This window comes from Rhyacophila brunnea, unplaced genomic scaffold (assembly GCF_057557595.1).
Source record: "Rhyacophila brunnea isolate RB1 unplaced genomic scaffold, BYU_Rbru_1.0 scaffold_13, whole genome shotgun sequence".
In the NCBI taxonomy this organism is placed as follows: Eukaryota; Metazoa; Arthropoda; class Insecta; order Trichoptera; family Rhyacophilidae; genus Rhyacophila; species Rhyacophila brunnea.
The window spans coordinates 19,016,613-19,031,484 of record NW_028232785.1 but is presented as its reverse complement, the minus strand read 5'-3'; the positions used below and the strand labels follow the sequence as shown (position 1 = coordinate 19,031,484).

The following is a 14,872-nucleotide window of genomic DNA, read 5'->3' as shown; positions in this document are numbered from 1 at the left end:
TCCTTGATTAACTGTCAAAGTTCCGACTGCCTTTCTACAAGGCATGCTTAGGTACTTTTCACTCTCTTGAATCTTGTCGGTCTCTTCTTCTCTTGAAACACTTTTGCTTGTTAGCGCAAGGGATGGTTTCCAATACTGGTGTCCTAATAAATTTGAATTTACATGCGCCTGCCAATTACCTACGTGGTCGCAGCCATGATTTATTCTGGATCGGAACCGTCTCCTCGTGTCAAGCCTATCAGGCGGCATTAGCGACGGGTGCAAGATTAGTAAATGCGCTCCCTAAAGACAAACATTTTCAGTGATGTACTTTGCATTTTGTTTTTGAAACTTTATTATTCTGTATAAAATTGTAGGTTTTTTGTATTAGATTGTACGTAAGTATGTTTTGATTTAATTTGTTTTTCTGTTATTATAATATTCCATATTGTAATATTTGTTATAATGTAAAGCTCATGTTGTGTACGTCTTGAATTTAGATTTGTTATATCCACAATGTTTTATATTCTTAAATAAATAAATATTCAACATATACTTACCACGTAAGAATTGTATATAATGATAATAATAGTATGTCAGAGAAGAATGTGATTTGCCGAATAAAAGAGACGAAAGCCAAAGGAATTTAACGATAAGGAGTATGTAAGGGAATGATGGCAACACTGTTTGATAGAAAAAAGTCAGTAAAGGGTCGCCATGTAAAGAGGCAACATCGGCCCTCACGACTAAAAAGAAACGACATAACCACGCTTGGACGTTAAAAATTAGTTAGAGAAAAGGATATAGAGAATTAAGTTTAAAGTTAAAGCGAATTAGAGATTAGGCAGTAATATTAAGTGACGGAAATGTGTAAGAATAATATTGTGAATTGATGGTGTGTCGATATAGCCAACATATAAAAACCACGTTCTCTGAACGATACAATCAAGACTTTTTCATTTTACTGCTACCTATTTCTATTTATTATTTAATTTTTGTGAATCCCGGGTCCTAACAACATCCAGAGCTAGCCACAGGACCCGGGATATCTCACTATCCATCAGTAGTAATATCGAATTATCTTCTTATTTCCCGTAAATATACCTACCTGACAACTGTGCTTCTCAAGTCACCCTTCGTAGTTGCATTCAAACATTATCTTATAATGTGTTCGAGAGAATTTATTAATCTACATTTATTTATTATAGAAAATAACCATACAATAAAATGTAATAATAAAGGGAATAATTCATTTAATGTTGCACTTTTACAATGGTTTTTAGGGATTGCATAGAATATAATGATTAAGGTATTTAAAATTATATTTTCACTGTATATTATAACATAACTTTCGTCTTCGTTACATTTATTTTCAAGCCTACTATGTTGCAAACTTCAGCGAGTTCCTGCATTCTTCTGAGGTCTTCTGAGTCTTGCGAGAAAATTACTATGTCATCGGCAAAACGCAGATGACTCACTGCTTTGCCGGCCAAAAAGAGATCCTCATCAACGGCACTCAGTTCGAACAGGTGAAAAGCTACATCTTTCTGGGACAACAAGTGTCTATAGATGGATGTATATTTGATGAAATTGTTCGCAGAGTAAAGCTAGGCTTGAGTGCTTTTGGCCGCCTGAATAATGTCTTCAAAAGTGACTTTCCACTGTGCCTAAAGCGCAAAGTGTTCAACCAGTGTGTGCTTCCCGAGATCACATATGCGTGTGAAACATGGACCCTAAGTAAAAGAGAGATCCACTTAAGAGTAGCACAACGTTGTATGGAGAGGTGCATGCTGGACATAACGCGAAAGGACAAGAAGAGGAATGAGTGGATAAGGAAGCAGACAAGGGTTTGCGATGTAATAGAGTTTATTAAAAGTTTTAAATGAAGATGGGCTGGACACATAGGTCGAAGAAGAGACAATCGTTGGATAAATCTAGTCATTCAGTGGTATCCAAGAAGTAAAAAACGTCCGCAAGGTAGACCTAGAGGCCGCTGGATCGATGAAATGATAAAGTTCTGCGGAAGTACGTGGCGACGCAATGCACAGGACCGAGAGAAGTGGAAGCAGCTTGAAGACGCCTTCATCCAGCAGAGGATAGATTCAGGCTGATGATGATGATTATTACATAAACGGAGGTGTAGGTACCAATTTTTATTTTGTAGCCGTACACCATTCTGCTTATTGACAATCTTTATAATGTAATTACTGTGGTGTAAGTAGGATAAAGGCTTTAGACACAGCATCTTCCGATCCAACTGGCACGTAAACGTAATTTATTCGTTTGCTGTATCACATTTTAGAGTCTCAGTTGGGTTTTTGGCGCCATGAACATTAATCTTATGTTTCTTCAAGAAATGCTTGTCCCTACATCTATACAAACACATATCACATTCGAATGGCTTCTCATCAGTGTGAACCATTATATGACGCTTTAAACTGGCGGATTGATAAGACTTAAATTCACAATAGTCGCATTTGTAAGGAGTTTCCCCGGTATGAATGACGCTATGTTTCCTCAGACTACTGGAGTCTTTACATTTGTAATCACATACATCACAATGAAACGGTCTTTCACTGCTATGAGTCAATGCATGTTTTTTTAAACTACTCGAGAGATTACATTTGTAATCACATTTATTACAATGAAACGGTTTTAAACCGCTATGGGTGAATGAATGTCTTTTTAAACTACCGGGGTGGTTACATCTGTAATCACAAGAACTACACTTATATGGTTTTTCACCACTGTGCACGTACATATGTCTGGTTAAATGAGCGGGCTGTTTACATTTAAAAACGCAAATGGCGCATTTATAAGGGTATTTGCCAGTATGCATCTTTTTATGTAGCTTCAATTCACGGAAGTCATAAGTTTTGAAATCACATAGACTGCATTCAAAGGATTTGCGGTCACTATGAATCAATTCATGTCTGTTCAAAATGGTAACATTTGCTGCTCCGTAGTTGCAATTATTGCAAACTAATTGTTTGATCACACTCTTATTTTTATCATTACCTGATGAAGACGGATTATGCGTTATCTTGTGGTCATTTAGAACGTTTTGAGATGGGAAAACGACAAAGCATTCATCACAGACAAAATTATGTTCATAGAAAACCGCTCTAGTCAACTTCAGACATATTTCTTTTGCGGCCGGCGCCAGCGATATGTTATTTTTTATGTCATTATTCTCAATTTCAATTTCATTAATTGGCAGTCCGGACTGAATGTCCATGTCAAGTGGTATGTATTGGTATTGATGCGATCCTATGGTATTTTTCCCACCGTACGCACCAATGTATCGAAAATCATTTGAAGCAGTCGCTCTTTCTTGTTTCATTATAAGGGGTACCACCTTTAGGAAAAAAAATGATTAAGTAACGTCAATTTAACGAATGGTTTCGGATTCTGTGATCGATAAAAAGAATAAGAGTAACAAAAGAAGGACAAAAGAAATTTTTCGACCATGTCCGATCCTAATAAGATCATAATATATGGGCCTCTACAGCAGTGCTATCCAAACTTTATGTTACTACGCCTCCCTTTAAAAAAAAACTAATCTTGGCGCCCCCCTTAGTCAACAATGCAGTAATACAAAAATGAAAAAAAACAAGGTTTTACTAAGTATTCATTTTTAAATTAATTTGTTTTTCATGCGATGAATGTGCTTGTATATTAGCACAATCAATTTCAATAGTTAGTAGTCAATCCAAATTTATCATGTTCATTGACAAAAGGATTCTATCATGGGCCCCACATCCTGAAGCGGGCCCCAAGATCAGGATCTTTCAACCACATATTTAAAATATTTAATAGTTTTGAAACACTTTTTTACTATTAATAAAATAATGTTAAAAGTGCATTATCAAACTAACCAAGAACTCAGTAATTGATTTTTGTTTGTTTCAATATATATCTGGCGTAGAAATATTTTAAATGTGGATACTCATTGTGGCGAACTTATTTTTTTTGTAATTTTGATTTCCAAAGCTCCAATTTTTATGAATGCCTTCACTTTGTCTTTTTAAATCAGCGAATGCATTAGTGGTCCTTGCATTGATTTATTTACTTATTTTTTTTTTTAATTTCAACCAAATACAACAAAATTATCGTTCCTAAAAAACTTGCGTCAAATTTCAACATTATGATTTGACCCTTTTATTCAGACGTTTTTCACTAGATAGCCAGCGCGCTTCACAATAGTGTAGAAGTGAGGTATTATAAAATTTGTCTCCATATTTTCAGACAGGTTTGCAAACAACCTTTTAAAGGACTATTTATTTGTACAGCAGTAGTTTTATAAACTATGCATTTTGGCTACCTCTGGCTAAATTATTTTTTTCTTGAATTTTAAATAAATACAACATCTACATATTCAAACAAATATTTGTCACGTCACTTTCACTGTATGAAAATATGGATTTTGGTTTTAAGTGAATTGTGTTACACTTTTCGCGCCTCCCTTAGCAACACTCCGCGCCTCCCAGTTTGTAAATAGCTGCTCTACAGAGTGGAGGTTTGTATGAAGAGATATTGTTTTTACGAGAAATGGATGTCAGCCACTTGCTCAACCTATTGGGTCCATACTCTGACTCATACACAAATTGAAATACAATATGTGCACTTGTCAGACCCAGGATTCGAACCGGGAACCTACAACGCTATATGCCGACGCTTAAGCCGCGCGGCCTTCGTGGGGACATGCGCTTGAAAAATAATTTCAATTGTCAAAACAGAACTAACCTATTTACCCCTTATATTTTGTCTTAATTCATTCTTTGATTTTAATACCATTTATTTGTTTCACATTACGTCGTGAACGTCTTGAATTTGTCAAGATAAATAAATCAATTTAAATGAGGTTAAAACAACAAAAAAATATCACTTGTACCTGAATTTGTGGCACATATTCTGAATGCGAACATCCAGGCTGCGATTCTTCGTAGCTCAATGGACTCATTATGCTTTCAACAGATTCGCACTTGAAGGCATCTACCTGAAAATCTGTCTCGGTTTTTATATTCATCAAGGCAAGGCTCTGAAAAAAATATATGTTATGTGAAATCGTGTAGAGAAAATTATATTTTAGGAACATAATGCGTCAATTACATTGAGCTACTTTACGAGATGTTTGTTGGCGATTTTAAATGCGGGCGATTCAACTACTGCGATTGTGATGATGACACACAAAACTTTCCATTCGCTGAGAAGCCAATAAGCTAGCGACTATTATGACAGAACTTAGTTCGTTTTTTACCGGGAGGTCGCTACTACGCTCTATAGCGCAGACGCAGTAGGCCCACACGCCGGCGTGTAGCCTGTAAAGTTGACCAGCTTTCAACTTTTTCTGGTAGATTGCTTACAATCTGCTTGTTAGCTTGTTCGATAATAACACTGGGCGACTTTACAGGCAGATTGTAAATTCGCCAACAAGCAACTCGTATGGTAGCTCAATGTCATTGAGGCTTTTACTCATCGTAAATGTGTTAAAAAATACCAATTGCAAAACTATGAATAGGTATTTATAAAATAATATTGGAAATGCATCATTTTTGTGAAGCAAAACATACGAAAATAGGGGTAATAAAATACTCATCAAAAGTGTAAAATTGAGTTAACTTATTTACTCACTGACGTCCCGTGAGCGTAGGCAGGTTGAGCGTCGCTTGGGGGCGAATAAATAATTGGTGTGTTATCCAAGAAATTTTGGAATATTAATATAATAGACTAGCTGAGCCAGCTGGCTCTCGCCAGTCTGTCTCGCTAGGTCTTGCAGACGGCTTGGCGGTGTTGAATTTTTATATAATTGTGAAGTATGCATAGATGGCGCCATAGTTTTCTCTTTGGGATGGGTTTTTTATTCACGTCAGACAGTTTGACATTTCGCTAATAGTAGTAGAATGAGGTTGCGGAATCCTTCATCCAGCAGTGGATTGATCCTAGTTGATGATGATGATGATGATGATGATAATGATATGAGTATGTAGATAAATATAATATCACCAATTTTGATAAATACAGCAATTCAAATGACAGAAAAGAGTCGAATATGGGTAGGGAGGCCTTTATCTAGCAGTGGATTGGATCAGGTCGATGGTGACGATGACGATATTAATATGTAGATAAATATAATATCACCGATTTTGATAAATACAGGAATTCAAATGACAGAAAGGAATAGAATCAGGCTAGGGAACCCTTCATCCAGCAGTGGATTGATCCTAGTTGATGATGATGATGATGCCGATATGAATATGTAGATAAATATAATTTCACCGATTTTGATAAATACAGCAATTCAAAATACAGAAAGGAGTAGAATCAGGCTAGGGAGGCCTTTATCCAGCAGTGGATTGGTTCAGGTCAATGATGATAATGGCAATATGAATATGTAGATAAATATAATATCACCGATTTTGATAAATACAGCAATTAAAATGCAGAAAGGAATAGAATCAGGCTAAGGAGGACTTAATCCAGCAGTGGATTGGTTCAGGTCGATGTTGATAAGGATGATATAAATAGGTATAGTATCACAAATTCGTTTAACTGCTAGTAGCAGAATCAGGTTGCGGAACCCTTCATCCAGCAGTGGATTGATCCTAGTTGATGATGATGATGATGATGATGATGATGATAACGATACGAATATGTAGATAAATATAATATCACCGATTTTGATAAATACAGCAATTCAAATGACAGAAAGGAGTAGAATCAGGGTAGAGAGGCCTTTATCCAGCAGTGGATTGGTTCAGGTAGATGATTATGATGACGATATGAATATGAGGATAAATATAATATCACCGATTTTGATAAATACAGGAATTGAACAGGAATGACAGAAAGGAATAGAATCAGGCTAGGGAGGCCTTTATCCAGCAGTGGATTGATCCTGGTTGATAATGATTTAAATAATATGTATAACACCAATTATTGCTGAATACCTTTTAAATATTTTTGGGTTATATGAGCTAATTGAATGTATATAAGTTTCATTAGTTTAAAAAATTATCATTTAACAGCCATAAAAAAAATGTTACGTTATCAAATTTTGAAATAATATTCTATGGTTGATCCAGTGTTGCCATGTCCACTGAAATTTTATTAGATCAACTGATATTTTTTGCCAATATACTGAATTTTTGATTTTTTTTCGAAATTCAAGAAATTTACTGATATTTGTGTTTCTCTATAATTGTAAATTAACTGATGATTCTTTTAATAATAAACTTGAAATGATTTACGCATGACCTTTTTTGATGTTATACACTTTTAAATTGACATAAAAAGCATTATAACTCTACCCAAGAGCGCCATTTTACCCATTAATATCATCATTGTTTAGAATAAATTAATATTATTAGTTATTGTTATTCTTATTCATTTTAAATCATATCTAATAAAACACATTTTTCAAAATCTACTGATATTTTATGAAATCTACTGAATTATTTGTCAAAATCTACTAAAATTTTAAATTTTGACTTGGCAACACTGGATTGATCGCATAGTCAGTTTTGCCATGTCTATCTACTGAATTTTTAAATTTTGACTTGGCAAAACTGGGTTGATCGCGTAGTCAGTGTTGCCATGTCTACTGAAATTTCAGTAGATCAACTGATATTTTTTGCCAATATACCTACTAAATTTTTTATTTTTTTTCGAAATTCAAGAAATCTACTGATATTTGTGTTTTTCCATGATTGTAAATTAACTGATGATTCTTTTAATAAAAAACTTGAAATGATTTACGCATGACCTATTTTGATGTTATACACTTCTAAATTGACATAAAAAGCATTGTAACTCTACCCAAGAGCGCCATTTTACCCAATAATATCATCATTGTTTATAATAAATTAATATTATTAGTTATTGTTATTTTTATTAGTTTTAAATCATATCTAATAAACCACATTTTTCAAAATCTACTGAAAAAATAAATTTTGACTTGGCAGCACTGGGTTGATCGCATAGTCAATGTTGCCATGTCTATCTACTGAATTTTTAAATTTTGACTTGCAACACTGGGTTGATCGCATAGTCAGTGTTGCCATGTCTAATGAAATTTCGATCTACTGAAATTTTTGTCAGGAAAAGAAGAAATTATGATTATGAGAATACACTTGTGAGATTATGTCAATATGCACGCTTTCACCAAACACAGTCATTGAATTTCATACATTTTTGTCAATCTACTGATATTTTGAAGAAAAAATCAAAAAATCTACTGAACTTTGAAAATTTTAGTCGGCAACACTGGTTGATACCTTTTAAATATATGTTTGGGTTATAATGAGCTAATTAAATGTATAGATGTTTCATTGGTTCAAAAAAAATTCATTCAACAGCCTTACAAAAAAAAACAAAAGTGACATAAAATTTTAAAATTTTATTCTTTGCGTTGAAATGACAATACGTGCGCGCCCGCAGTGAAATGAAATAAACATTTTTAATGTGAATTCGTATAAATCTTATTGTTTATTTGAATAATTATAGTTATCTACGGGTACTTGTTATAAATGTGAGTTATTATATAGTGCTGTGCATTTTTAAATCATTATGAGACGTAAATAATATCACCTGTGACCTGTGAAACAACAAATGACGGGTGGTACCTAGTTTTTAAAAGTGATTTTTTTGTGACTGTGTTAAGTATTACAAAATTTTGCTCACTTCAAATTATAGTTACTCGAATGCATCTGATAAGTAAAGTCAATTGAAATACCGTAATTTAGTATACATTGCGTGATAAATACGCGCAGATTCAAAAGACTTCAGACGTCAGAGGTGTAGAAACTTAACTTAAACAAAGAACTTAATTCATAAAAATTTAAATAAATCAGTTCTGATTTGTTTATCTGTTAATCTTATTATGATTAGTTTGTGAAAATCGATTGTATATATCGGTTAAAACGCATTTTAAATTTAAAGCGGCCATCTTTGGATAGTCGATTTGAGTGTTGCAAACATTGTGAAAAAATAAATTCCCGACATAATCAGTTGTCAATAAAGTGGCGTGTCGCTGGAAAATGTATCGGGAAATGAATAAAAATCACCGACTTCGGGTCGAATTTCGTCAAACGGCTGTCAACTATGGTTTACCGATATTTCACGATCCGAGAGCCGATTTTTCATTTAAACCTATTGGACATGATGAATAAGCAACACAATCGCTCGCAAAAACAGGCAAAGCTGTAGGATAATAATATATAGGAGATAACTATGGTATAAGATAAGAAATAATGGTTACATGTAAATTGTACGTAAAACATTTCACCGTGGCACAGTTCACCGTGAGCTTTCTTATCGGAATGAGATGACCGTATCAGTGACGTAACTAGACAAAATGCCGCTCCTAAGCAGTGCCAAAATGCCGACATATTTTTTTATATAGTACTTTTTATCATCCACGACTCTAATATCTAAGAAATTTGTTGTATAGATACATTACTAAGAAGATATATACCACTAAATCAAATTTCAATGCCATCTCTGCTTCAATAGACAATATTGCTGGTCTATGGTTTCAGATTAGTACTTAGGTACATTCAAAAATATACTTAACAACTTCCAAAACTCGCGAGTGACTGGCAAACATATTTGGATAAATTTTAAAATTAGGTATGCCCGTGTCATTGCTGTTTACCAAGAACGTGACGTCCAAGGACAGCGGAAGTATACTAGACATCGCGAACCCAACAAAAAAATATGCAAAAACTTTTATAGTGGGTACCTAATTAATACATTTTGTTTCCAACCAGTGAGCTGATTATTTTTAATGGAAAGATATTTCCGTTATTACTTATATATTATCTACCCAATGATTGTCCTCAATTTGCCGCCCTTTGGGTAATTGCCGCCCCCAAGCGACGCTCAACTGCCTACCCCCACGGGACGTCACTGGACCGTATACTAACTATAAGGTCTCCAAATTTATTAGATACAATAGAACATTAATTCAATTTTCATAGCCGATTTTGACAGAATTCATGAATGTAAACCTAACCTAATCTAACAAAAAATTCAGTATATCAGCTATTTTCAAAATTTGATTGCTGCTGGCTTCTTGTAAACTTGTAAAGTGTAAACCGACAAGAACCGTGTATTATTTAGACATGAATTTTATGTCAGTAATATACGACCCAAAGAGAATCATCATCATCAGGGGCGCGACAACCCGGTGTGGGTCCTGGCCTCCTCCAACAGCTTCCTCCACCTGCCCCTATCCAGTGTGAATAGGGAAGTGAATAGCGTCAGAATACGGCAGTCACTGGCAGCTCCATCCAACACGCGAATCTTTGGCCTCCCTCTTCTTCTATGTCTTATTGGATTGCTGGACATCACCTCTTTGCCGATTCATTGTCATTCATACGATGCACATGACCTAGCCATCACAGTCTTCCAATCTTAGTTGATTGAACTGCGCTGCAATCTTCGTACAGCCGTAAAGCTCAGCATTATATGTTTTCCTCCAATTGGTGACATCCCTGATCGGTACATATATACGGCGGAGAATTTTTCTTTCAAAGATGTTCAGGGCTCGTTCATTTCGCAGAGTTAATGTCCAGGTTTCCGATGCGTATGTGAACACTGGCTTTATAAGTGTCTTATAAACAGTGCTTTTAGTTCGGCGAGATAATATGCGGGACTTAAAATGTCTTAACAGGCCAAAGTAGCATTTATTCGCAGAACCCAAAGACGTTGGATGGTCTTTAATAAACGGCCATATATTTCCGAAACGACATTTCACGGTGAAGTGTAATACGACGAACTGCATACGTACAAGTGTTGGCTGGGGTTGCCACTGTTGGGTCACTAGTGTGTGGTGTCGATGTGTAGGTAGAGGATAATGGTAATGACGAAGTCTTCGATGTCGTAGGGTGCGATTTATTAGCAGCGTATTATACAATGATAGTTACGAGCTACGTACTTGATGTGAGTGACATTGAGTTAAATTGCTTTTCGTTATTTATACAATAAAAGTTAGTACATTAGCATTAAATTCTGTAACATAATCATATTAAACTAAATATAAAATCAGCGTTTTAAATTGAATAGCGAAAAGAAATATTATTTATTATTATAGTCGTACAAAAATATAATACATGAAAAGTGATTAATCAGCTCATACCCGTAATACTAATAAAGTATTGTGGTATGTAATATTACACCGTCTCTGATTTCGCTGACTGAACTTGATCAGTTGTTTACTAGAAAATAAATTCAGTGGGAATGTATAATTGTAGAGTAACTTTATATCTTAAACAATGGATGAATTTGCTAGTAATTATTCGGCCACTACACAAGTTTCCGGACACGAGAAATAATATACCTACATGAAAACATAAGAAGAAACGTTGAAAAAATAGTACTCACCTGATTGTTGCAACCAATGGCAAGATCTCTATTCAATTCTTTATTTGCATTAGGCAATGTCTCACAATAAATACTGCTTTCAAGTCTATGGTCCATTTCTCTCTTAATTTGGATGGTAGGTTCTGTGTTAACCTATAAAAAACAATATGACAAAAATCGACTGCAATGGTAGCACGAATTGACATAAATTAGTGAAAAAAAAGTACGATGGGTGAAGATAGGCTTTTCGTTGCTTAGGGGTCTCAAATTATAAAGAACTTTTGAAAGCAGTGACGGCTTTTCAATAAGCAAAAATGATGCGGTCGCTTCGTTAGAAAGTACCGACATCTTAGTTAAAATAAATCACAAGGGGGCCTCCAAGATTGTCAGTCCCGTAGACTTCCGCGTAACTAAAATCATCGCTGTTTGAGAGTGAGATTCGTAGACATGTTGCAATCCTCGGTATGTGATAATTATGTAGGTACGGCATTTGTCAGTATAAAATAATCAATTATTATATATTACATACATTTTCATACAGTTAGAGCCTAAAAATAAAAGGGGGTTTTCCCTAGGGGTGTCACTGATGAACTGTGTTTTCAGTGTTGCCAACCGTACTATAATTATAGTATTTTGTACTATAATTTTTGTCCGATATAAAACAGGTATAGTACGCCCAAAATACTATAAATTTGAATATCGCAAAAAATATGTAAAAAGTACTACAATTTCGATATTTTCGTTCGATAAATTGGTGCAAAGTACCTACTATAATTTCGCAATATAAGAAGATTTAGAGATCTTGGAAAAAAAATGCTCGAAAAACAAAAAAATCCCCTGACTGGTTTAAAATGAAATTTCTTGAATTCTTTGGTAAGCATTTTTCGTCGGAAGAGGTAAGTACCTAAATAAAAAGGGGCTCGAAGTTTCTCAAATTTTTCGTTATTTTTTTTCTGAGAAACAAAAATCTTATACATTTTCAACAGATGACAACGCGTACTATATTTTTTCCCCAAATACTATAATTCCACTTTGAAAAGATGGCAACACTGTGTGTCTTACATATATAATATTATGTTATTATAATAATATGCACTAAAGGTTGTCACGTTCATTCACGATCAAATTTAGAAATATTTCAGGCCAATCAGAGGGGCCTGTATTCATGAATAAAAATTGCTGTCAAATTCTTGGTCTATACCATGGGTGGCCAACCCGAGGCCCGCTGCGTGTCAATTTGTGGCCCGTGGAGCAGTGAGAAAATAAAAATAATATCAAATACTGCCGCTAGATTTGCTAGTTTCGCAAATTGAGATTCGATATTGGCTCAAGATTTTAAAAAGCACCGTGTACTTTTTGTTGCATTTGCAACGCCATTCTCCGTAGACGTGAATTTATTACCGGGACATTTACAAATGGAACATTTTTAAATATGTTGCGATGAACAGTTAGAGGAGAAATTCCATCAGGTTGCTTTGGAAGAGTTTTACAAAACATATTTGAAAAAGGAGAAATATCCTGCATTTTACAAACATGCTCTAATGATGACTTCGCTATTTGGAAACAGTTACACGTGTGAACAGCTTTTTGAAGCATATAAAACCCGACTGAGAACACGAATCACTGATGTGCATTTGGAAAACTGTTTGCGTGTAGGAACAACCTCACTCGATATCGATATTAATGCACTTTACTAAAATTTATTATTTTTATATTAATGTTTATTTTTTATTATTTAAAAAAAGACTAATCTAATAAATATATTTGATTCTCATTTTTGTTTTATTTTATTAATAAATATTACATTATTTCTTTTTTGCTTTGTATAATAAAAAAAAATCGGTTGTGCAGCCCGGTAGGAAATCTCATTTTTAGAATATGGCCCGGCTGCTGAAAAGGTTGGCCACCCGTTGTCTATACTGAATATAGTATTCTATACTATATAGCTAGTTTATTAACCTGTATTGTGAACATATCGATAAAAAATGTTACGATATAGAAAACCACCACCAACAAATTGGTTATATTAAATAAACAAATAAGTATCAAACATTTTAGTAAAAATTTCTTGTCAATTTAAGAATGTTTTGATTATGCTGCATATTTAATGAAATGTAAAGCTTTTAAGTGAACTATCTTATTTTAACGAAATGTCATTCAATATACATTCACACTATTACTCAGTTGCCATGGTAAACAAACGTCAAAATGGTAATTTCACAATGTCAAAGAAACATAACCTTACTTCTTCTTGTTCTCCTGTACATTTGTTTTCTTGCTCAATATATGGCGTTTCCGTTGTCATTTTGTCGTGGACACTGTTTCTTTGGTCACATCGACAATCTTAGCTAGTTTCTCCCTGGTAAAAATCAACTGGTTCAGTTTTTATATCCACTTTTCAAGGACCGTCATCAAAACGTTTTTATTTAGGTCCGACTGTTGCCAAGCAGTGTTGCTAGCTTTTTGTCACCTAATTATATTATGCGGTCCGAGAAATTATAGTATTTTGATAAAAAAAAATATAGTACGCGTTGTCATATTATGTTTAAAATGTAGTTAGGTATAGGTTTGTTTGTTGTCACCAAAAAATAACGAAGAATGTGAGAAATTCCGAGACCCCTTTTTATTTAGGTAGGTAGATACCTAGCAATTTTAACCAAAACCTCTAACTGACGAATTCAAGAAATTTCATTTTAAACTAAATTCAAGGGATTTTTCTTACCTTTTTGAGCAGTTTTTTCCAGGTTCTCCAAATTTTCTTATAATACCTATAACGCAGTAGATAACCCAGGTCAATTTAAACAACATTCGTTAATGTTTTAGATGTGTGAATTATCTTTCACTACAATACCTACCTATGGGAGTAGATTTTGGGATTATGGATTAATATTCGGTGTTAATTATTTTGTTGTGTGGTCAAGTTTGGTTTTAAAGTTTTAATTAAACATTATTTTTTACTAGACTCTAGAACAGGTTTTCTCAAACATTTTCTGCAATGGAACACTTGAATACGTGTATTAATTAAGGCGCTGATTACCAAAATAATAAAAACTCACATTTTTATAGAAAAATGTTCTACATACCAACGCCAATAACTTCAACTATAGGTGCCTCAAGCAAGTCCATAAAATACAGCAAAATAATTAATCCTGTCGACGTTGTAAGTCCGTTGGCGTGTTTTATTTATAATGGTGTAAGTAGCACTGCAGTGGTCAACGGCATTCAATATAAAACAGCTGACGATGGTGTGTTGACACTTGCACACAATACCTAAAATTATAGAAGCTGCCATGATTGCTTCACACTGTAAAACTACATATTTTAAATGATCTGCTTCATGAAATTTTACTGTAATGACTCGGTATTTTGTAACTACAGGCAATACTACTTTTTGGTACTTAGAGCCTTATTTAATGCACGTATTCACTTATTCGCAAACCTGGAAATTTTAACAGAACACTTTGCTTATTTATTAGGTTGGGTAATTCCTACCAGTATAAATTTGTAATTAAAACACATTTTTTATTTG

The 14,872-nt window shown here is 34.2% G+C and overlaps 1 protein-coding gene across 1 annotated transcript; it reads right to left on the bottom strand.

Moving 5' to 3' along the window:
- Nucleotides 1–1,216: 1,216 nt before the first annotated feature.
- LOC147076794 (uncharacterized) lies at nt 1,217–13,794 on the bottom strand. The gene is made up of 4 exons (XM_085941361.1): nt 13,589–13,794; nt 11,365–11,496; nt 4,874–5,020; nt 1,217–3,337 (listed from the first exon to the last, which is right to left on the bottom strand). Exons 1-4 carry the CDS (start codon nt 13,646–13,648, stop codon nt 2,255–2,257), a joined length of 1,422 nt encoding a protein of 473 aa, XP_085797487.1. The 5' UTR covers nt 13,649–13,794; the 3' UTR covers nt 1,217–2,254.
- Between the last annotated feature and the right edge of the window lie 1,078 nt (nt 13,795–14,872).